The sequence below is a fragment of the Leptonychotes weddellii genome, chromosome 4 (assembly GCF_054177405.1).
Source record: "Leptonychotes weddellii isolate Sample4059 chromosome 4, ASM5417740v2, whole genome shotgun sequence".
NCBI classification, from domain to species: Eukaryota; Metazoa; Chordata; class Mammalia; order Carnivora; family Phocidae; genus Leptonychotes; species Leptonychotes weddellii.
This window is the reverse complement of record NC_138372.1, coordinates 83,011,868-83,037,109: the sequence shown is the minus strand read 5'-3', so window position 1 is coordinate 83,037,109 and position 25,242 is coordinate 83,011,868. Positions and strand designations below refer to the sequence as shown.

Genomic DNA, 25,242 nt, shown 5'->3' with positions numbered 1-25,242 from the left:
TTTTTTTTTCTCCCTCATTCTGAGTAGTCCTTATAGAACCTCTTTAAGTTTTGTTTAGTTTTGAGAGTTAAGACAAATCATACCTGTTACCGTAGAAACAGGCTTCATGAGAAAAGTACATTTTATCTCTTTGGGTTCCTCACTAAGTCTTTGAGAGAGATGATCTTAGTTGTAAAAGTGGTAAGGAAATCTTACTAAAATCTCTAGGTTCTAAAGCTAAAACTATTGCAGGGCGCAGGTACTAAAGTCTTCATAAGGAATCTTTAAAATACATTCAGATAATCAAGGGTTTAGGAAACTCTTTTTCTGCAAATACTCAGAATTACAATAAGGTAATTTTCTTAAAGTTGGCAATTATAAAGAATAGCTATCATGTAAATACTTTTCATGTATTATCTTTTTAATTCCTATAATGAATGATTATGAATAAGCTAACTATGATTATAGGCAGTATCCAGATGAGAAAACTGAAGCCCGGGAATTTAAGTAGTTTGCTTGAGGTTGTATGGCTAATGAGAGGCAAAGCCAGGATTTGAACTGTGGTCGGCTCAGGAGCCCACATTCTGAACCACTTAGCTGTACAGCAGTGCTGCTCCATAGAACTCTCTGGGATGATGGAAGTGTTTGATGTCTGGGTAGTGCAATACAGTGTGGCTACTGAACACTGGAAACGTGGTTAGCACAACTAAGAAACTTAATTTTTTGTTTTTTAAATTCTAATTAACTTAATTTAGATAGCCTTGTGTGGCCAGTGGCTACTGTTTTGGACGGCACAGTTTTATAAGACCTTTCCGATTTTGTAGAAGTGAAGGTACGAGACCTTTAGTATTACCTCGTCTAACTCCTTGCTTTAATGATAAAGAAATGGCAAACCAGATGCTTAGTAATCTGCTTAGAGTTTCAAAGTTAAAGAAGGGACAGGATTATAACCCAGGTGTTTATAATTTTCAGAAACAATTCTTCCCATTCTGTACTTTGTTGGCATCTGCAAATTTAGGTTTCCTTTGCCATTGTTAATATTAGATTGTAAGACTGTTTTCAAAAAAAAAAATTCGTGTCTTTTCTGAAATATATGTCCAACTAACACTTTTCCTTTTTTCTCAGGTTATAGAAACACTATCACGACTTTCTCGCACACCTATAGCGTTGGCCACAGGAATCAGGTAAGCTCGTTTCTCTGCGGTTCATGTGTTCTGTTCCTTTATTGTAATGGTTATTTATTGAATGGTTATTGTTTGTAAAGCACTTTGCATGCAGGGACCACGTCTCATTCATGCCAGTACAGTGCCTGATGTATAAGTACCTAGTACACATTTGAAATTAATTGAGCAAGTAAGAACTTATTTGTAGAGTTGAATAAGACACATTGGCTAAACATCATTCTGAATTCACTGCTGACTGTTACCAATAGGGTACTTTGTTTTCTTAACTTCCTCCAACATTTCATTTCATTACATATGATTCATCAAAATAAACACAAATGCTTAAGTAAATAAATACTTGACAAGTTGTCATAGTACATTTATTTCCTATAGTCCATAGCAAGAACTCACAACTTTAGGAGTTTAAAAAGTAATCAGACAAGTATAAAATGATATGTGTACAAGGATGTGAGTTGAAGGATTGGTTCTAAATGCAAAACTTGGAAGTAAATTGGTAAAACGAATTATGACATCTCCATGCTGTGGAGTATTATGCAGTCAGTAAGCATGGAAATAAATGTAGACATGTATGTCATGTTGGGCTTTTTCCTGTTTAAAACACTACATACTCAAGTTAGATGAGTCAGAAGTTTGTATTATTAGTAACATCAGAAATACAGAGAAACGGTTTCAATAGCCACCCAGCTAGGCTGCATGGAAATTGAATGGATTTTATTTTTTATCTTGTTTCCCCAGAGTGCCATACTTTAGTCTCCAGCCGTTATGGGGTTCTGTGATGCTGTCTCTCTCCCTCTGTTGATGCCATTTTTCTGTGTCCAGCTCACATTCAGATTTTAAGGGAGAGGTTATAAGCACCTCTTAGAGGACTGATTGGCAGTGGCCAGGCAGCCCATTCCTGGGATACAAAGCACAGTGACCCCAGGGAGGATACCCTGCAGACCAGTTCTTGGAAATGGGCTATGAATTTGGCAGCTTTCTACAGATGTAATCTCTAGGCTGGATTATGTGTTTTACACCTTATAACTTGCTCTACATGATTCATCTTTCCATATTAATATATATTTTATGTCATGTGTAAACAGATTTTGAAATAGGCTGATGCTATTTTTATGTATTTATGTATTTTTGATTCTGAAAGGATATACATTAGAAGGTTTTCTTTTCCTTTTTAATTATTCTAATCTATATTTTCAAATTTTTCTATAATGGACTTGCATTGGTATAAAAGCATAATCAAATGTGCCTGAATTTATTTAAGAAAAAAAAAAGATTTTGAAACTTCGGCATTTCTCACACATTTTAATTTATTTGAAAAATGTAAGTTCCTTAAATGTCTTAAGTATTCAGTTAATCCATAAACTAATATGAAGATCTGTTTTTCAATGTATTGAATATAGTTATTTAGCAATTACTTAGCGCTCATTTATTATTTTGATGGATCCTCTTGTTTTTATGAAACATGACATGCTGCCTGCATATAAAGAAAGTAAAACTTCTGACACAATAGTATAATTATGATTGTGTTAGATATGCATTTAGGGCATTATGTTGGGGTTATGAAAAAAGTGCCTAGTACATTAGGCAAAAAAAGCCAATGGCTAGACATAGGGGATCCATTAAAGTGCTTTTCTTTTAATAGGAAACAAAGAAAGCATCCTACTCTCCCTAAGGTCTAGGGTTCATGCATTTGTCCAATAAGTGAAAATAAAAAATACAACTTAAATATCTTGAAGTCAGAGCAGAACAGTCTGTCAGAATCAATAATCCTATAAAAAGGGTACAGATATTTTGGTCTTCTAGTAATTTTTGTATTTAGTGGGCTGAGTCATGCAGGGATGATTGTTACCAAACCATCTGTCAGTCAGATCAGATTCTGTAAGTGGAGAGAGACAGTGCTGAAGGCAGGGGCTCAGGGGTGGCTGCTGGTTTTCTGAGCCGGGAAGCTGCAGAGCCTGCAGGTAAGTGGCACGTGGCAGAGCAGATGAGCACGTGAGCATGTCCGTAGCTGCTCAGGTGATGGCGGCGACAACTGGTATTGCTACAGCCAATTTGGGGTAACAGGTGTCACAGTGTCCCTGGGGGACCCCATGCACCGCTATGGGATGGGCACTTTGGGAGAAGCACAGGCCGTTGTGTTAAACACGATCACTGATCTGACTACTGCAGCTGAGCTTGTGCATTTAGTGAGAACTAAATGCCTGGCCTAGTGGTTGCTTATTCATCCTTGGTGTTTGTTTTTTTTTTTCCTCCCCCTCTTCTAGGCCCTTTCCAACAGATGAGAGCGTTAGTGATGAAGACATCTACAAAGGCCTTCCTGACTTAATAGAGTATGTTGGGCATCTTCAAAATTAAACCACTGCCAATGTTTGCATCCTTTGTGGATTTTAACCATGGATGTTAAAATAGTTTTCTGAAGTGGAAAAGTGGCTTAATGATTAAGACGTGTAAGAATTAACCTCAAACTAGTGATGGAAATCTTCACCAGAAAATGGGCCTCATCTGGCTTTTAGTTCCTGTTGTGTGCCCCACGCCATGCCAGTCCCTCTGACGAGTGAAGAAACATACTGCAATGAACTAAAATTTGGAAGTTTCTCAAAGGCGTACTAGAGGTGGTGGGTGAAACTGGAATTAGACAGTTAAGGAACAATGACAAAGAAACAAGATCTGTCCTGAAGATGTAGGGCAGATAGTACGTGCTCTGTAAGTTCAAGGAAAGGCAAGATGAGCGTGGGCTGGAGTTCTTCAGGAAGTTTCATTACATGGTGTTTGTTTTGCACAGAGATTCCTTCTGGGCTTTATTGTTTAATAGTCAGGAGAGGCAAAAGGTGCTTGCACCTGATTATCTTCTGCTGATTGAATGACTTGTGCAGATTACAAATAAATATAAAAAATGATCCCCGCCCTTCAAGGAACTGATGATAAAGATCAGGCATGTTTGCAAAGCATTATAGTAAGACATAGATTATGCTCTAAAAGGGATGCAGGTTCTGTGGAAATTCTCCCATTCATCCATCCTAATCCACCAGCACTCCAAGCTTGTTCTTGCTGTAGGACCTTTGCGCTTGCTCCTTCCGCCCTTAGGGCTGACCCCTCACCATTCCAGCCCTTGCACAGATGTCCCTCCACAGAGAGGCCTTTCTGACTACCCTACCCAAATTGCTGCCGGCCCCTCACCTTGCTCTGTTGCTTTATGGCACTCACTACTGCCCGAGACAATCTTTGTCTCCATCTCCTCTTTAGAAGGTCAACTTTGTGAGGCCAGGGACTTTACCTTGTTCTTGGCTATCTTCCTAGAACTTTACACAGCATCTAGTATAATAGTAGGTCCTCAGTAAATATTTGTTTTCTGAATGATTAAGCAAAATTGCATCAAGCATCTCCTGTTTGCCAGCATTCTGCTTCAGGCCTGAGCTATCTCGTCAGTTCATACGAGCTTATCGAGTGCCTGTTTCTGTGCTAACCATGTTACGTGCATTATCTCGTGTCATAACCGCAACATGATGAGGTTGTTCCTATTATCCCAATTTATGAAGGAGAAAGCTGAATTGTGGGAAGCTAAGAAACTTGCTGGAAGTCACCGAACTAGGAAGTTTTAGTCTTTGGATTTGAACCCAGACAGTTCTCACTCCAGAGCTGAGGCTCTTCCTCACTGCATGGACCCCTGGAAGCACCCTGAGGTGCCCCCCTGCCAAGAACTTCCAGTAGAAGAATAGAGGAGAATGCTGACAGGATGGCCAGCAGCTTGTCCCAGAATAGGTGGCACTTGGATGGGCCTTGAAATTTTATGTTTTAAATGTGGATGAAGGATAGTTTCTTTGCTCTTCTTAAAACCTCCAACAGCTCACTGATCTTGAGCAAGATTGATGCTGATTATCTCACTGAATTGGCTACAGTCTTGATAAAGTGATTGTAAGGTTCTGGTAATATAACCAGATCCTTTGAAATATTAGGAAGAATATATTATTTCTTGGAGCACCTGGGTGGTTCAGTTGGTTAAGTGTCCGACTCTTGATTTCGGCTGAGGTCATGATCTCAGGGTTGTGAGATCGAGCCCCGAGTTGGGCTCCATGCTCAGCATGGAGTCTGCTTGAGATTCTCTCTCCCTCACCCTCCTCCCCTCCTCCCACTCCCACTCCCCCCCCCCTTTCTCTTAAATAAATAAAATGAAATCTTTAAAAAAGAATATATTACTTCTAGGGCTATTATGATGTTCTTTTTTTAAGCCCCACCAATTGTCACTTATACTTACTAATTTTCATAGCCTTCCCTCATCTTTTTGTGTTGATATCAGGATAAATCCTGAGAGGATGCACCCCTAGCTAAGTCTGGAGAAACCTGGGCTCCTGAGTCAGCTGCCCTAAGACACCAGCTCACACTCTGGGAGATGCAACCTGCTGCAACTCTCCATCTGGTGGTCGAAGGTCCAAACGTGGTGTTATTCCTACAATTGCTTGCTTTTGATTTTCAGTCTTAGCTTTGTTATGATCTCTATGGGCTCATATCCTTAAGTCTGACTTTTAGGGGTGAAATCACCCCAAGGGAAGCCCTTAGAACCAACACTGGCCTCCTCCCTACTGCAGAGGGAATCATTCTGTTCTCACAATGGAGAGAAACAGACACAGAATGGAATGGAGAGGGTGTGAGATGGCTAGGCTGCAGTGTCTGCTTTTTCTACTTTTATGATCAGGGTGTTAGTCACGGCCATATATAGATGACCTAGACACAGAAAAAGTAATGTAGATTATTGTTGATTTGTTGGCCATCTGAAGAATTCACAGTCCTCCTTCGCCGCTCCCACCCCCCGCTCATTTTATGCAGGTCAGGAAGTCTTGACCAAACTATTAGCAAGAAAAGCTGCCTTAGTATGGGATTGAATAACAAAACCCAAAGCATTTTAGCCCAATCTTGAGTGTGTGTGTGTGCGCGCGCGCATGCACGTGCATACACACATGCGTGTGTGTCACTCCTACAATTCTTTTTAAAAACTTTTTTCTAGTTTTATTGAGAATAATTGACATACATCCTTGTGTAAGTTTAAGGAGTATGGCATGATGGTTTTATTTACATATATTGTGAAATGATTACCACAATAGGGTCAGCTAACATCTATCCATCCGATATAGATACAATTAAAAGAAAGAAGAAAAGGTTAAAAAAAATTCTCCCTGTGATGAGAACCCTTAAGATTTACTGTTTTAACAACTTTTCTGTGTACCGTGCAGCAGTGTTAGCTTTGGTCATCGTGTCATACATTTGATCCCTAGTCCTTATTTACCTGATTGATGGAAGTTTGTACCTTTTAACTACCTTCTTCCAATTATCTCTCCCCCTCTCCACCATCTCTGATCTCCCCAAGTCTGATCTATTTTACAAGGAGGTGTTTTTTTTTTTTTTTTTTTTTTTAGATTCCATATAAATGAGATCACACAGTGTTTGTCTTTCTTGGTCTTATTTTACTCAGCATAATGCCCTCATGGTCCATCCATGTTATTGCAATTGGTGGAATTTCCTCATTTTTTTATGCTGAATCATATTCCATTGTGTGTATATATATACTGCAACTTCTTTATGCATTCATCCATCCATGGACTTATAGGTTGTGTCCATGTCTTGGTTATTGTAAATAATGCTGCTCTGAACATGAAGGTGCAGATTTCATTTTGAGTTAGTGTTTTTGTTTCCTTTGGATATATTCCCAGAAGTGGAATTCCTGGATCATATTATATTTCTATTTTTAATTTTTTGAGGAACTTCCATACTGTTTTCCATAGTGACTGCACCCATATATAGTCCCACCAACAGTGCATGAGGAGTCCCTTTTCTCCACATCCTCACCAGGATTTATCTCTTGTCTTTTGATGATGGCCATTCTAACAGGCATGGGATGGTATCTCATGTGGTTTAAGTTTCATTTTCTTAATGACTAGTTATGTTGAGCATCTTTTCATGTACCTTTTGGCCCTTCATATATCTTTGGAGAAATGTCTATTCAGGTCCTTTGCCCATTTTTAAATTGGGTTGTTTTGTTGTGGTTATAGGAGTTGTATTAGTCCTTTATATATTTTGGATACTAACCTCTTCAGATAGATGGTTTGTAAACATTTTTCCCCATTCCATATGTTGTCTTTTCACCTTATTGATGGTTTCTTTTGCTGTGCAGAAACTTTCTAGTTTGATGCAGTCCAACTTGTTTATTTTTGATCTTGTTGCTTGTGCTTTAAGTGTCGTATCTCCTACAATGGTAAAAGAAAAATCTGTATGTATTCATACAGCATTTGCCTCTACCCTCATGGGAAATAGTCAAGAGCAACACTTCAGCAAGATGAGTGTTCTTTTGGGGGTGGGAGTGGTGGTCAAAGACAGTGGAGCTGGGATTAGGAGTAGCAGGGAAATGGATTTCATAGCCTAGCTTCTTGTTGAACAGGATCTCTTCTGATGCAGAGGCTGTTCCTTTACTATTCCTTATCACCACTCCCTCATGGACTCATCAAACCTTCCTATCCTTTGATGTGTTATAGAAAATGTTCAGACTGGTTTAACTCCCCCCTGTTCTCTGGTTGGGTTGCCTGCCTAAACCCCTCAGTATGGTAATTCTGGAATTACCTAATGACTTAGCATCTGCCCAGTCTTACTGAGTAGGAAGCTGAGTAGCCTCCTTCACTCCTTTCCCCCTCTCCCTAATTATGACTGGTCACCAAGTCTGGTTGACTGCACCTGACATGGTCTCTGAAGTCTGTTTCTCTCCTCATTTGTCTTTAGTTATGGCTCTCAAAAATCTCTTACCCACAGGGTTTCATTTCTGGGCTTACTGTCTTCTTGTTGCCTCCACTCTGCCCTGATAGAAAACCCCCTCTTGCGTTCCAAATGCCCACGTAAGGTTGTGCTTACAGGGTGTATGGCCTTTCACAGGTTGGTTTTAGCTTTTCCCTCTGGGGCTTACATTCACTTACCTGAATGGGACAACAGTCTTGACATTGCGGGGCTCTTCAGACCTTCTGCCTTTGCAAGTGTTGGTATCTTTTGTCTGGAATGTTCCTTCCCTTTTTCCAGTGAGTGTGTGTCACCTCCGACAGCAGAAACTGCGTCTGCCTCGTCTGCAGCCATATCTCTTGGAACATAGTAGTACTCATTTAGCAAATAGCTATTGAATAAATTGATAAATATATTCAAGATCCAGTTCAGTTGTAGTATCTGTTGTGAAGCCTTCCCTGGCTTCTTTAGTCAGAGTTACTCTTTCCCTCGCTCATGCATTCTGCGTTCATCTGCTCTGTTGCACTTCTAGAATTACATGTTGGCATGCTATGCTCTACACTAGACTATGGGAGAGTCCTTGGATCCTCTTAATCTATGTATTCTTAGCACCAAAGAGTATGGACCTCAGTAGGTTCTTAGTAAATGTCTGGTGGGTGAGTGAATGGATGGACAGCTAACCCAAAGACAGATTTTTCTCAGAGCAGAGTTCTCTGAAACATTTGTTACCACCAGATCCCTGCATAAAATGTTGCTTTTAAAAGACCATTTATAAACTATGAGATCCTCCCCAACTTCCCTGTCTTTCCCATATCAGACCCATTAATATAGATGAGCAGCCTCAGGCCTTGAAATAGGAAAAGTGGGGGCAGTAGGATAGAGTGATTAGAACACTTAGAATGTAAGACAGGCTCAGTTTTAAATCTGGACCTACCATGGACTAGCTGTGTTTTCATGGGCAAGTCAGATAAATAAACTTTAGTTCTCTCGACATCCTTATCTCTATAATGGATTAAATAATAATGCCTACCTGATAACACAGTGAATACTGGGCCTGGGCCAGCTACGTGAGATCGTGTATGCAGAGTGATCGTTTATGTGCGTGTACATAATAAATACCCAGTGAATGTTAGCTGTCACTGCCATCCTTGGTGGATTCTGTTGTCGGGAATTGTCCTCATTAAGAGGGAGAAAGTTGTAATGTAAAGCCTTGGACTCTTTCCGTGAATCCTGTTATATTTTTTCTCTGGATTTTCTGCTAGGCTGTATGTAGCTATTGCATTTACTGCATAACAGAAAATGACCTGAGTATCCTACCCTTTGTTTCAGTGAAACACACGTAGAAGATGAAGAAGGTCTCTACGACTGTGTTTATGGGGAAGATGAAGGTGGAGAAGTCTATGAGGACTTAATGAAAGCAGAGGAAGCACATCAACCCGTAGGCTCCCACTTGCCTTATGTTTCAAGTTACTTTGAGTATTTTATTAGGACAGTGATTCCTTGCAAGACTGATTCATATAATTATTTATGTAACTTCTGCTGGAATAGTTTTTTGTTTTCTTTTTACCTTTGCTACCTTTTAACTATATAATTGACTTCCTGCATTTGGAAACACATGGACATGACATTTTGCAGTTCAAAACAACCACAGGGAATCTCTGGTCTTGTCCTTTAATTTTCCTTGTAAGGAAAGCAAGTCTGAGAGAGAAATGATGTGCCACGCAGCTAAATAGTGGCAGAGTGGCAATAGAACAGAATTCCAGGGAATCACGAAATTACATTATCATGAAAGGAAATCTTCTCTTACCAAGCAGTTAAATCTTCTTTAAATTTGATGTAGCATTAAGTATATGTTAAAGAATATTTCTTCATATTTGTTAGGGGTAGAAGAAGTAGTATTTTTTTCTTTTGTTTCACTAAAGGGGCTCCTAGAATTTTTACTGTTTTATAAACTTAGTTTCACATATCGTCATAGTCAGTATGAGCCCACAATGGTTTATCTGCCATTAAAATAATCTAAAACATTCAGAAAGAACTACTTTGAATTTTTTTCTCACCTGTAATTTGAAAAAAATGGTCAGTTGCCTAGGTTTTCATTAATGTAGTCTTTTTATACAAAACCTGGGTGGTGGTTTAGGGTTTTTTGTTTTGTTTTGTTTTTGTTTTTTTAGTGCTTTGATGGATTTCCTCCGCTCTCTTTATAGTCTTGCCTTTAATAAAAGGCTGGAGGTTTGTCCAGTGCCCCATATAGGGAGCAGTAGCTTCCATGGGAAGGAAACAAGTTACCTGGTCTGTGTTTGGTAAATGTAATGAATGCACTTTAACCCACTGTGAGCTGACAGGCTGCCTGTGGCAGGATTTTGAGTATTTTTAGGTGACAGGGTATCATCTGTATCTCCTAGAATCATCATCTGCTTTGGGTACCAGCAAATACTTCAGTGTGTTTCCCAAGGGCAGTTCTTCATTCAGCTAACAGTGCCGGGTTGTTTATACCAGACAGGGTTAACAGCAGTGATCATTTAAATGCGTAGGGTCCTTCTTGTATACTCCTCAGGGTGCTGTGTGCTTTACCAGGTTATCTACAGTTCCTTGGAGTTGGAACTATAATTCTTCTGTGTTGTAGATGAGAAAACTGAGACACAGAGAAAATAGGTAACTTGTTCATAATACCAAGCTAATAACAGAAAAACTGGTACTCAAACCCAATTCTATCTGATCCCCCATACCTTTGATCTTCATGTTATGCTCTTAATACCTCCAGTCTTAACACTAGTAGGTGAGCCAAACACCGAGATACTAGCTCTTAAAAAAGTATCTTAAGATTTTTATCTATCAAATATCCTTTTGTTATTTTGCAAGTATTTCTATAGCACCTGTATGCTGTACATTAAGAAAACTATATTACACCATGTGTGATGTTTCCAGATTCAATAATGAAATAGATGAAATAATGAAAGTGATGTTTTCAGTATAAAGAGTGTCTATACTCAGAAATTTATTTTTAATTATTTAAAACTGTTTCATTTACATGGTTCAAAATTTTAACAGATACTTCGTAAATGCAATAAATATATCTTTCAGTTATGTGTTTTATGAGAATGGAAAGCTTAAGAAAGTCAGTGATTTTGACTACCAGAGAGATTAACACATATGTTTGATTAAATAATTTTTTGATAATTCTAATTGCAGAAATGTCCAGAAAATGACATACGAAGTTGCTGCCTAGCAGAAATTAAGCAGACAGAAGAAAAATACACAGAAACATTGGAGTCAATAGAAAAAGTAAGTTATCAGGTATTGTTTTTGATGCCTAAGTACTGCACTTTATAGTTAATATAGAAGACACTATGTCTACTGTGTATTTTCTACATTTCAGTAGGACTTTGGATTTAAAGATCTCAAAGCAGATTTATTCCTTCCACAACTAGCTACTGATTTCTTAATCTTGGAATGGCACGGTGGTAGACACCAAGGCCATAGCAGGAAACATAACAGAACTCTGGTTCTCATGATACTCTCTCTCCTATGGGAGAGTTTATAATTTAAGCAAATAAGTGTGCCAGGTGGTGATAAAGTCTCTGAAGAAAAATCAGTCAGGGAAAGAGGATAGAGAGTGATGGAGGTGGGCTGGTTTTATTTTATATAAAGTGATAATGGAAGGTCTGTGGTAAGATCACATTAAAGACAGACAGCTGAGGGAATTGAGGGAGCAAGCTGTGCCAACATCCCAGAGATGACAGTTCCTGGGAGAAAGACCCTCAGATGAGACCGTGTTCCGCATGTTCCAAGGAACAGCAGTAGCCCAGGTGGCTGAAGCAGCATGAGTGAAGAGAAGCAGTGAGCGTGGGGAGCTGGTGAGCCACCGCATCCTGTGGGGGGCATAGAGAACACTAGCTCAAAGGTGGACTGGGTGAGTAGAAGAAGGGACGTGATCTAATGTAAGTTTTTCACAGCTCGTTCTGACTTCTTGGGAGAAAAGTTAGAAGGCTACTGCAGTAATTGGATTGACAGAACATGATAGTATTTGTAGAGCTGGTGAGGAATGGTCAGATTCTGAATAAATTTTGCAAGTAGAGCCAAGTGGATTAGATGATGAATTAGATGAAGGATGTCTAAGAAAGAGAGCAATCAGGAATGCTAGGTTTATAGCATGAATAACTGCCTGAGTGGTGAAGATTGTCACTGAGATGGGGAGGACAGGTTTGGAAATCATGAGTCTATTGGGACATACTAAATTTACAATACTTCTCAGTTTCCAAGGGGCTGTGCTTAGGAGGAAGTTAGATATATGAGGCTGGCATTAAGGGGAAAAGTTGAACTGGCTGTTAGCATGATGCAAAGGAATCTATAAGGCTGTGGTACTGAATGAATTCACCTAGGGAATGAATGTTGCTAGAGGAGAGGTTTGAGGCCACCTCTGGTGACTTCCACATTTAGAGGTCAGGAAAATGAGAACCAGGAGAAAGTTTTGGACATTTAGGAAAAGAGCTGAAGGTGTGGAAGAGTTGTTTGGGAGGAGGGTGGGAGTAAATTGATTAGGGGAATGTAGTAGGATTATGCAGTATCACAGGCTCAATTGAAAATTAGACTATCAATCTAGTTCATGTTTAACTTCTTAGGTCAGGTACAACGTCCATAGCAAGCTAAATTTAACCAGGTTTTTTCTTCTTCCAGAAAAGCACAGTGGAAGAGGAGAGTAGAGAGTAAGGGTATATGCAGAGAAGTGATTCTTATGATGGTTTATGGAGTGTAAACTGGGTAGGAAGGGAAGTGAGGACATGAGAGACATAGGTTGTTCAGTGGATGGGCAGACCCAATGGGGTTGAAGAAGTCCTTGAAGGAATGAGCTGTCAAGGTAGGGGGTAATGGTCAGAGAGCCGATTGCTTGAAATTAATGCTATAGAGCCTTGCAGTTGTTGCTAATGAGAAGGTCTTGGGATGTGACCACCAGAGTAGGGAGCTGAGCTGGGATGGAACACAAGATTACTGGAAGTCAAGGAACTGAAAGGCCAGGCTATTGGGAGGATCATCTGCACAGATACTGAGATTGCCAGAAGTGGATGGTGGAGTGGTAATGGAAAGCAAGATGGCAGGCCAAGAACTAAAATTCTCAAAGAATGAAGGGGATGATCCATAAATTGCACAAATACATAATTGATCTCAGGGACCTAGAATCTCTATAACGCATTTGAGGGATATTTTTATCAGTCCTGTATCTCCAAAATATTGCCTTCCCCCCCCCCCAATTTGGCCAATAATGTTTTTTTCTTACTTTCAGAAGTATTTATTGCTGAAACCTTTTAGTCTGTACTTTAAATGTGTTAACTTGTATTATGTCTTTATATCTCTATTCAAGTATAAAATCTTTAAGATAGAGAAAATAGTATCTGCTTTTTTCTTGGTATTCATTATATGGATAAACAATTGACTTTCAATAAATATTATTTGTTGATGAAAAACTATTATTAGGATAAGTTGTGCTTAATTATTCTGTTCTATCCTTGTAGTATTTCATGGCACCACTAAAAAGATTTCTGACAGCAGCAGAATTTGACTCAGTATTCATCAACATTCCTGTAAGTAAAAATATGCTAGCTAAAATTGTGGTATACTTCTATAAAATCCCTATCTTCTTATTGGGTTCCAGATTCCTATTTAATATTTTCCTGTATTCTTGAAGAATTTTAACTCTATTTTTTGCCTCCTGAGTTCTTATATCCTTATTTTCTAGAAATAAAGGATATGTCATATCTTCAGCCAAAGTCAGTTGAGATGCAAGCTGAACATGCATGGATAAGATTCATGTATTATCCTTAACCGCTTGTCAGGAAGAGGTAGTCTAAGTTAAGGAATCCCTGGTGCCGCTGTCTGTCTTGTGGGAGCCCCCTTATGGTCCGCTCCCTGCTGTCTTGCTACTCCAGCCCCTCAGCCCCATCCTATAGATCCTGTCCTGTCACCTCAACCCCATCCTATGGACATTGATTTCTCCACTTCCTTGGCCTCTGCTCTGTGGTGCTTTCTGCTTCTGCTTCCAGTTGTACTAACCTTAACTCCCATTTCTGAAATGCACTACTTCCTTATGATTTAAGAGTCCATTTTAGTGGTTAGATGTGAGGAGCTTTTTTTTTCACATTTATGTAAGCATTTTGAATTTCAGAGCCCCTTCCAATTACCTTATAATCTTAAAGGATAGTTACCTAGAAGCATTGAAACAAACCAAATGCTGTGCCCAGTGAGGTCATAGTAGGCAAGATTCAAGTTCTTAAACCTCTAAAACTGGCTTGGGTTTTAATAGATGGCTCATGGATACACTAAACAGCACAAGTTTGCTTGTTTCACCTGGAAGTTCCCTACTATTTTGGTTGTCATGTTCAGTGTCTATGTGCATCAGTCAGTTTGCGGGTTATTCTCCTTGTCCCTGATTTTGGCCAGATGAAGATATTCTCATTGATTCATAGCATAGCAGGAAGAAAAAAGTCACAGTATCAGGTGAACATTTAGCATAAAGCAAATCACATATTCTAGGAAGATGAGGCTCTTGAACCACCTCGCTGCTGTCGCTGTAACATAGGATGCATTTGACAGTCCTTAATCTTACAGCTTTAACATACTCTTCAACAAAATGACAGGGCCAACATATTCCTGTTTCCTTCACCCTGCTAAGGAAAGGGCTTGGCTGTGAAGTCAGTGTGGGCACCAAGGTACAGGGAAGGGATAATGGGAGAATTGGCACTTTGATTAGAATTTCCTCATTTCCTGGCTGTGACGTGTTGTTTACTGTCTGACTGAAAATTACTTGCTTATCAGGAAAAGGTGGAATTCTGACTTCTGAGTTGCTCTAGCAAACTGCCTAGTACAATTTATCTGCTCTTTATTTATGCCATTAGTTGTCTGGTTTCAAGTAATTTAGTGTGATTATTGTAAGCTTAGCACCAGGACACCACTAATTGACCAAAGTGCAAATCTACAATTTTATGTCCCAAGGACATGAGTCATTACTGTATTCTGTCAATAAAACATTAAGCACTTGGATAGTTTTATTTTAAAAATTAGAGTGATTATAATGAAAATGAGCTGTACATATTTTTATATAAGGAATAAATTACCCTTTAATAAATAGTGAGGTAATTTCCGCCCCCCCCCCCCCCCCACAGGACACTGACGATTCAAGTCTGATCTGAAAGTGCTGTTTTCTATGCACTTGGCCTGTCTCCCTCCCCTTCCCTCCCCTTCTCTCCTCTTCTCTCTCCTTCCCCCTTCTCCCCTTTCTCACTTCCCTTTCCCTCCTCCCCTTCCTCCTGTCTTTATCTGTGGTAGCATGTTTATATATTGAGGGCATTCAACATATCTTTGAAAGACAAGTCTAGCAACTGTAGGGATTTTCAGTTTGGGTGATTTTTTTTTTTTTTGGTCCTGATTTATAATTTCCTTTGACATGTTTTTTGTTTTTTTCTTTCCTAAGGAGCTTGTAAAAGTTCATCGGAACCTAATGCAAGAGATTCATGATTCCATTGTAAATAAAAATGACCAGAACTTGTATCAAGTTTTCATTAACTACAAGGAAAGGTAACTTTTAACTTTTAAATGTTGCGGCTATCACTTTGTGATTATAGTGAGGGTTAGTATTAAAATTGCTCATAAGTAACTATTAAGATATTGCATAGGTAGTAATTAGAACATGGGACAGTTAATCTCAGGGTAGTAGTTTGAGCTCTGTATGTGTATCAAGAAAAAGGGAAAAACAAAAACAAGGATCCAGAGTTTTGCACTGCAAGTCAGAAGGTTCAGGTTCTTTATCAAACCCTTTACCCCTGATTTCTGTAGTTTTCAGGAAGTCATTTTAACGCTCTGAGCCTCCTTTTCTCCATCTGTAAATGTTAGGAGTATATTAGCTGGTGCCTAGTGCTTGGTCCCACTCCCATATTTTATAATTCTCTCTTTAAGGCAGTTTTCCCTTCTAAGTTTGAAAAAAAAAATCTTCTGACCAACTCATGTGTGTTAAAGTACCAAGAAATTTCACTTAAAATGTCATTCTCTCTTTTTAAATCAAGCACTGGAATTCCTAGTGCTAAGAAGCGGCTAATGGATTGCTTTGCATCAACGACAGTTGGATAAACATGAACTCATTAGTAGTTTTTTTTCCCCCCCCAATGGAGAATTAAAAGAAACAATAAATTACCCAACCTTTTTGTAAAATATCTGTATTACTCCACAGCTCCCCTTCCTGAAGCGGCCTCAGACTCCATGCAGTGCGAATTCTCTTCCATCTGGCACCGTTCAGGCCTCTCATTCATTCCCAATTTTTAGGCCTCTCATTCATTCCCTGTATTTTCCTTAATTAAAAAGCAGGAAAGAGCAGGAGGTTTATTAATGAATGGAGTCTAAATAAAATTGTAGTGTAAAGTAAAACTGTTTTGGAGTGTGCATAAATAGTAAAAAGTTGATCTTTAATAGGAACATAAACAGAAATTTTTAATTTTGTTTTTGTGACATTCATGTGTACTTGATGTTAACGGTCATTAATAAGCCAGTTTGTAAAATCTGTACGTGGAATTAATCCCATTCAAATTTAGAAATAAAAATTAGCCCTTTTAGTAGCATAATGTGAGTGACCCTTATTCTATGACTGCACGTGTGGTGTGCGTTTAAAAGAAATGAGAAAGCGGAGGTTCGGAGAGATGACTTGTAGTTTGCCCAGGGTCACGTAGGTAGTTGGAGACACAGGACAGGCGAGATTTGCTCTGATTTCCCCCAACTGTGGTTGTAAATAGATGGGAATTCTGCCTCTTCCCTTTCCACTTTATTCTGACTTTTTTTTTTGTCTTACGAATCTCTCTTTCTTTCTCCCTTTCAGGCTGGTTATTTATGGGCAGTACTGCAGTGGAGTGGAGTCGGCCATCTCTAGTTTAGACAACATTTCTAAGACAAAAGAAGATGTGAAACTGAAATTAGAGGTACCTGTTTATTTTTTGTTTGGTTGTGGAATAAAGTAAGATAAACCTTAAAGAAGAGGAAGGAGATGGTGGATGGGCAAAATGGGTGAAGGGGACAGGGGGATACAGGCTTCCGGTTATGGAATAAATAAGTCATGGAAATACAAGGCACAGTGTAAGGAATGTAGTCAGTGATATTGTAATAGTGATGTAAGGAGACAGATGGCAACTACACTTGAGGTGAACACAGCATCGTGTATAAAGTTGTCAAATCACTAAGTTGTGCACCCAAAACTAAGGAAACGTTTTGTGCCAACCATACCCCAAAAAAGAATAAGAACAAAAGTAGATATATTTCTTTTCAAGATCAGTGCGATAATAAATTTCCCCATGTATTCTAAATATAATTTCATGTCAACTTTATAAAATATTTTCATAGCTAGCTCTATAAAATATTAATGTGTTTGTAATAATATAACAGTAGTAAAATCTACGACTTATGGCTCTGTGTTTTACATGCATTATCTCGTTAGATCCTTATGACTCTGTGAGATACGTACAATTAATTTTCTTCCCTTATGGGTGAGAACACTGAGGTTCAGAGAGATTATGAGTAATTTGCCCAGGGTCAGCTAGGTAGAAAGAGGGACAGGATAAGTAGGATATATGGAGATAATGTACATGTAGATTAAAAATGGTTATTAAAAATATAAGACATTTAGGGTCAGGTGTATAAAAGGGGCATGAATATTGCCCGTAAGAGGGAAGACAAGACAGACACAAGTAAGATTAAGTCGTATGTGACAAGCAGTAATAGGGCTCTATGAGTAAGACTGATTACGTCAGTACAGGTAGAATGTGGGAGATTTCTCTGGAGAGGTAGTATTTGAGTTAGGTCACCAAAGAATGGAGTGAGTCTTGACAGGTGAGATTCCATGGAGAGCATTCTGACCAGATGATTTGGGAAAGTTTGAGAAATGGAGAGTAGGCCAGAATAAACAGAGCACATGGTAGCAATGGAAAATAAACCTGGAGATTGTGGGGTTTTTTTTTTTTTTTTTGTATATCATTTCTTTTTCACAAGAAGAGTGTACTTTCAAAGAACTTTTGCAAAAGATTATTTATATGTTATATGAATTATCGTCCCAGTTATATTACCCATATGTTTGGATTTTCTTAAATGTTGGGTAGAGATACATAGTCAGCTCTTAAATGGCTCTGTTTGGCTTAGTTGACTCTCTAGTGTCCCCTTTGCTGTCTTTGTTCAATTTAGCAGTGAGGTCAGGTGATGAGAGGGAAGAAAGAGGCACATGATTTTCAAATTAGAACTCTTTCATTGCTTTAGCGCATTTGGTGTGATTTCATAACACCCGTAATGGAAAAATATTGGTTAGAAAGTTTACCTATCAATAGGCTATCAAGCAACCATACTAACTATCAGGGATCTTTTCCCCTTCTTACAATCCTCTGATGATGCGGACTCTGTCTGCTGGTGGCTTGAGTCACTACTAACTTACACCCTGACAACCCTGTTAGTGTAAAGGGTTCATGCTCCTTTTGGGAGAACAGAACCTCAGAAGCATAGAGCTATAAGCTATCTTGATTCAAATTAAAATATGATGGTAAGACAAAACTTGACAACTTACACAACTAGTTCCTAACAGAGCTACCATTAGAGCTGTTTTTTTGTTTGTTTTTTAACAAAGATATAAAACTCTGGCTCAAGATAGGAGTCTGCAAGTCGTCAGTCAAACCTCCATTATACTCAGCATCGTTTAGATGTTCCTCTCCCTTCCTTCAGAGTCACGGTCAATGTCCTGCCTGTGACATACTCTGGGACTCTAGGAACATTGTTGTATGATCATTGTCTGAGGGAAAGAGAGAACCTCTGGCTGAGTTTGAAAGGCTCAGGGCAACGGGTTGCTGGCTGTCCTTTTTTGCCTAAAAAGTCACTACTTCTGACCAGGGCCCTGATTTGCAACTATTGAATCAGACACTTACTGTGACACCTCAACAGATACTCTTTGCTGGGACTGTCCTCTGCAACTCCTGGCATGATAAAGGGAAAGCTGCCCTATTCTCTGTGTGTCTCTGCCTCCTTCATGTCTTCAGTATTTTGTTGTTGTTTTTTTTTTTTTTTTAGGAGAAAGTGTGCGTGGCGGGGGTGGGGTGCGGGGCAAAGGGAGTGGGAGAGAGAATCTTAAGCAGACTCTAGCACCCTGAGATCATGACCTGAGCCAAAATCGAAAGTCAGATGCTTAACCGACTGAGCCACCCAGGCACCCCATGTCTTCAGTTTTGTGGTTACTTTTGCTCTTGGTGATTTTATCTTTTTTCTTTTCTACTTTGGAACCAAGATAACATAGGGCAAAATGTGACAGAGTCTCTTTGTCTTGTCCTGTAAGCTAGCTCATCCCTATTCCTTTATTTTCTTCTCAGTTAGAATTGGAGTTCATCTAAGCATGTGATTGGATGTTTTGGAAGACTCATTTCTACCCTTTATTTACTTTCAATGCTAATAAGTATTTCACAACCTCAGACTCAGACTCCTCCCCAGTTGAAGGAAATGCCAGCAATGTTAGTTTTTTTACTTCCTGAGCCTGTAATTTAGAACTTCAAGGAACTAATTCTTTCCCCCACAGTTTTAAACTGACTTCTATAACATAACAAAGTGAATTTTAAATGTATAACCTTTCTGTTCCTAACACTATGTTAAGATGGTGTGTGTGTGTATATATATATATATATATATATATATATATATATAAAGTGTAAGATACAACCTCAGTTCCAAGGAGCTTAAAATGCAGCTAGGGAGATGAGACTCATTCATTATAATAATCTTAACAGTTTAACCTCCTATTTGAGACCCATGATCCAGAACTCTCCACAATCTGTAGAAGCAGGAAATGAGTTGAAATAGTTATTCTTCCCAGTGAACTGCAGCAATTGACAAGACATGAGCTAACTTGTCCAGATGTGTCCCCAGTTCTTGCTTGAGACCTATAGTCAAATACTCATTAAGTCACTACGGTCATTAGAGCTAATGGTGTTTACTTTATAGGTCCTGATAATATATCCTTCTGTGTGCCAGGAAAGCTAAGTGTGGGCAAAGGGAAAACAAACTCATGAACAAAGCAGTATTTTCTTGAATGCAACTCTTTCTAGGAACTGGAAAATTCCTTGGTCTGGGATATGCAATTGTCTGAGGATTTTGAACTTAGTTTCTCACTAATAATAATAATTTTATGGAACTTTATTTTTTACAACTAGGTCATAAAAATATGTGAGAAACAGTAAAATCAGAAAAGCAACTTGTTCAAGGTTACACAGCCAAGCCTTGATTTGAAGTCACGCTTTGATACTTCAGAGTACTTTCCTCAAAGTCATAGTTAATGGCAAAAGAATGGACACAAGTCAATACTATTTTTAGATAAACTTTTAAGAAAGGAGAGTATGAGATTAAAAAAAAAATAGGCTTTTGAAACTTTGAATCCAATAATAGGTTTATACTTTAGCAAATTTTTGGAGTCAATCATTCCGTTTCATTTAGTTTCACAAATATTTATTAAGCAAGTACTAGATTCTTAAAGCTGTAAAAGATATGGTATATTGGGGAAGATATTGTGTACAACAACAGTTAAAATGCCCACAAGGCACAGAGAGAGCACAATTTTGATTGGGATTATCACAAAAGGCCTAGATGTATAGTTCTTGAAGAGGATGATAAATTTTATTGGAAACTAGACCAAGCACATGGTGGTTGGGGAGAACAGAATGAGCAAAAGGCATGCCCATGAGGAAGGCACATGGCCAGTTTGATGAGTAGGGACTCGTTCTTGATGCTGGGCCCACAGGCCGGGGGTGGGGGTGGCCGTGATTGGTAGAAGGTGGAACTATAAGGGTAAGTAGAAGAAGACCCCAGAGGGCCATTAGAGAAAATAATTTTCATGCATAAAATAGTTCTGCTTAATGAATCATTTTGGAGTTGAAATGCTACAAGGTTTGTCTTTTTGGTTTTTAATTAGATACTTTCTATTTTTCAGGAAGGATTATTAAGGAAAATAACAAGATATTTATTATATAATAGTTTTGTCTATGGCCTCTGCATCTTTTAATGCTTGCTTTATGACGACTTTTGATAAAATTAACAAAGTTTTTTAAAAAGTTTTTAAAAAACATTTCATTAGGAATGTTCCAAAAGAGCAAATAATGGAAAATTCACTCTTCGAGATTTGCTTGTGGTTCCTATGCAACGTGTTTTAAAGTATCACCTTCTCCTCCAGGTATGTAACTTAAAACTGTCAGTTTATTTGTTCATTTTCCATTTAACAAAGTATTCGTGAAGCATCAATTATGCTCCATATACTCTGTGTTTGGAGCATCAGTTATGCTCCATATACTTTTTGGTGCATTGTGATTTTTCAATGATTAGCTAAGTGGGAAATAACAGAATAGCTGGAAACTTTTTCTTTTAGCAAAGATGATTCTGTATCTTCCGCGAAGTCACTTTTTATGTCCTTCAAACAGAACTGGCTCCCCCCCCCCCAAAAAAAAGGCAAAATGAAAAGATCCCTTTAACCAAGTCTTCTTTGGTTAGCAGGAATCATTTATTAGAATCTCAGTGCTGCAATACCCCTGATTTTTGGCAGGTTAAGTGTTTTGGACCTTTTGCCTTATAACCATAAACTAAAAAGAATTCTGTCACATTCCATGTTGCTTTCTGCTATAGTGAATTATAATAAGACTACATTTATTTTGAAGTGATTCTTGTTATAACCACAAAGCTTATGGTTTCCACAGTTAGTCCTCTAATGAGGGTGGAGAGTCTTATAAATTTAATTTGATAGCTGTACCAGGAGGCTCATTAGTTCTGCTCCAAGGAAATGTCTTACAGTATTAGTCTGTCAACTCTGCTGATGCTTGTGAAATGTCATTTTAAAAAGATCTACTACCTGTATGTGAAATATAATTTTGAGTCTGCTGTGCTTTAACATCTCGTATATTAAATTCCTTGAGCTGTAGTTGCAAAATTATTAGTCATCTCTATTTTTGTTCTACTGAGAAATCAGAAAAATTCAAACCCTGATTATTTCTTAAAAATGCATTAAAACATTTATAAGACCTAAACTCAAAGCAACTTAATCAAATTGGATTTTATGAAAAAATAATGAGGACTTAAGCAGTCAGTTTCTGAGACATCATGAAACTAAAAACATGTCCAAAATAAGATAATAATTTATTTTGTAACTTTGGTATAGTCAGTATCAATTGAAGAATTTAAAAGGTGCAGTTTTCAAGAAACATCTATTTTGGTCATTTATAAAATTCTAAAGAGACTTATAAAAGTTTAAAATATGACTATACCTTTTTGAAATTCAGACTTTTTTCTTAATCCCTCTTCGATTGTTTTATATTTTAAATTTCAAAAGAATGTTTAGTTTTATGATTTTTTAAAATAGGGAAATTTTTATTTGGGGTAACACATAGAGATAAAAATTCTAGAAATGTTTTCCCATCTTGACAGTGTAAAGTAGAATTTGTCTAACGTTTAGACATTTGTTGAATTAATGTATGAATTTGAACATTTCCTACTTAATGCTATACTTTAGTGGGGAAATAATTTTTGAAATACTTTATGGTTTGAAATCACAGATTTATAAATTTAGAATATTTGAGAGTGGGGGATTTGGAACTTTGAGCATAATTTACTATCATTAATAAAGGAAAAGTAAGAGTAAAAGAATATTACTTGGACAAATTTCTTGTATTTAACAAATCTGATGGCTGTATGTCCTCTTTAAAAGTAGAAACGCTACTTGTGCTACACTCAGCAAAAATTTTTGAGTGGCTCCCCTGTTCAACACACAGTGTTAGACATTCATGGTATAAAACAGCCCACGTCTCCCTGCACTGATAATGCTCACTGTTTAGATAGGGAAAATGAAACGTACGCTTCTAGGTACCATACAATGTGATAGGTATACAGAAAGTATGGAGGTAGTACAAATAAAGGCCTAGTTAATTATGCCTGGGGAGGCTGGGGACTTAAGGAGGCCTCTGTCCTAGAAAGCTTCACTGAGGAGTGATTCTTGAACTGGCTGTGAAGGGAACAGTAAGAGGTTCAATAGGTGCATCAGAGAGGAAGCGCTTTCTAAGGAGAGCAAACAGCATGTCTAATGGGATCAGACATTAGAATGTATTTTGAGAATTGCAGTTAATTTAATGTGAATAGAATATAGATTGTTTGGGTAGAGTGGAGAGAGAAGTTGGGAGAGGTTTGCAGAATTCAGACCATGCAGGGTCTAAGAGGTATGGATGACAATCTGAAGCTTTTGTGGGCATCACAGAAATCTGAATAGGGTAGAGACAGGATCAGATTTATATATTAGAAACCTAGCTCTGATGTCAATAGAGTGAATAGATTGTAGTCCAGAGAGGCTACAAGTCAGAAGCCAATTTATAATAACCCATGTGAAAAAGAGTGAGGACTTGAACCAAAGTAGTGGCAGTGAGGATGGTTTCCAGGGGAAGGATCAAAGTCCGTATCACCAGAACATAGTATGAGAGAGGGGCACCTGGGACACTTTTTAGGTTTTGGCTTAGGTGATTCCATTGATGGAGGTACCATCATTCAATAAAACATAAACGGGAACCAGAGCAGGGTTGTGGGTGAAGGTGCCTTAAGTTTGGAATTGTTGGGTTAGATGGGCTTGTGAGATACCCAGGTGGAACTGTTTAGTTGGACAGAAGAGTCTGGGACTCAGGCGTGAGTTCTGGGTTTGAGCACATTCCTTTGAGAGTGATTGTCTTATAAGGTGAGTGTTGATGTTATGGAGATGATTGTGATAGGATTTGTAGAGTAGGTACACTAAGAATAACAGAAGACTAAGGTGAAAATCTAGGGAATGGTAACTTTCGAAGGTACAGATAAAGAAGAAAGTATGAAAGACTGGTCAACTGGCAGAAAATTTAAGATGGACTAACCAACAATAATAATAGCAACAAACAAAAAATCCTAATGTCCCTGAAGCCAAGGGAGAGGAGTAGTCATCAGAATCAGTTGGCAATGATGGGATCTTTCATGACATTTGGGAAGGATGTCAGTGTAATGGCAGGGGATAGAATTCAGGTTCATCTTTGAAAGGAAAGTGTTTCCAACCATTGTCTCCTGTTCTTTTGGTGTCTAGTTGGTCTTACAGTTTGAGATTTTTTTATGAAAATAGAACCTAGTTAAGTTGCATCAGATTTATTACATTATGGTGCAAATAGTGATAAAAATGGTTTATTTTTAAAAAATGTTTTCTTTCTTATATTTTGGTTTTAATTGATGAAAATAGTACTGAACTGTATCTTCCAAATAGGAATTGGTCAAACATACCACTGATCCTATGGAGAAGGCAAATCTGAAACTGGCTCTTGATGCAATGAAGGTAAGGCAAATGTATCATTAAGTTCTTTGTATTTTTTATTCCTGCCTAAAAACAACAGACTACAGACTGCTAATACATATGTATGATATGCTGATATAATATATAAGTATTTGTATAGTTTTGTATTTGGTGGGGAGAGCTGGATATTTTTTTTAAGATTGATTTATTTATTTTAGGGGGAGAGAGTGTGTATGATTCGGGGGAGGGGCAGAGGGAGAGAATCTTCAAGCAGAGTCCTGAGCTGAGCAAGGAGCCAATGGAGCCCCACACAGGGCTTGATCTCAAAACACTGAGATCATGACCTGAGTCAAAATCAAGAGTAGGACGCTTGATTGACTGAGCCACCCAGGCACCCCAGAGAACTAGAGATATCTATCTATCTATCTATCTATCTATCTATCTATCTATATCTAAGATTTTATTTGAGAGAAAGAGAGGGAGAGGAGAGAGCACAAGCAGGGGAACAGCAGAGAGGGAGGGAGAAGCAGGCTCCTCGCTGAGCAGGGAGCCAGTTGCAGGGCTTGATCCCAGGACCCTGGGCTCATGACCTGAGCTGGAGCTGAAGGCAAGTGCTTAACTGACTGAGCCACCCAGGCGCCCCCAGAGAACTGGATATTCTTAACTGAAATAGATATCCTTGCATGGATTTAATTGTTAGACAAAGATACATAAAACCAAGAGGTGTATTAAAATAACTTGTTATTTATGAAAGTATGATAACTTTTATAACCACTGGGAATGATTTAATATAATGGTTTTATTTCACATTCTTTTTGTGGTTACTAATAGAAAACTGTTGGCTTATTTGCAACGACATGGATGAAATAAGTCAATCAGAGAAAGACATGTATCATATGACCTCACTGATAAGAGGAATTCTTAATCTCAGGAAACAAACTGAGGGTTGCTGGAGTGGTGGGGGGTGGGAGGGATGGGGTGGCTGAGTGATAGACATTGGGGAGG

The 25,242-nt window shown here is 38.4% G+C and overlaps 1 protein-coding gene across 1 annotated transcript in view; it reads left to right on the top strand.

Annotated features, from left to right (window-relative positions):
- VAV3 (vav guanine nucleotide exchange factor 3) overlaps positions 1 to 25,242 on the top strand; it is a 341,802-nt gene that overhangs the window by 154,740 nt on the left and 161,820 nt on the right. The window contains exons 3-11 of the mRNA XM_081817104.1: positions 1,105 to 1,163; positions 3,425 to 3,490; positions 9,243 to 9,351; positions 11,103 to 11,195; positions 13,421 to 13,489; positions 15,376 to 15,479; positions 16,768 to 16,867; positions 21,037 to 21,132; positions 24,211 to 24,279. Coding sequence (XP_081673230.1) covers positions 1,105 to 1,163; positions 3,425 to 3,490; positions 9,243 to 9,351; positions 11,103 to 11,195; positions 13,421 to 13,489; positions 15,376 to 15,479; positions 16,768 to 16,867; positions 21,037 to 21,132; positions 24,211 to 24,279 — 765 coding nt within the window. The remainder of the gene's footprint in view (positions 1 to 1,104; positions 1,164 to 3,424; positions 3,491 to 9,242; positions 9,352 to 11,102; positions 11,196 to 13,420; positions 13,490 to 15,375; positions 15,480 to 16,767; positions 16,868 to 21,036; positions 21,133 to 24,210; positions 24,280 to 25,242) is intronic.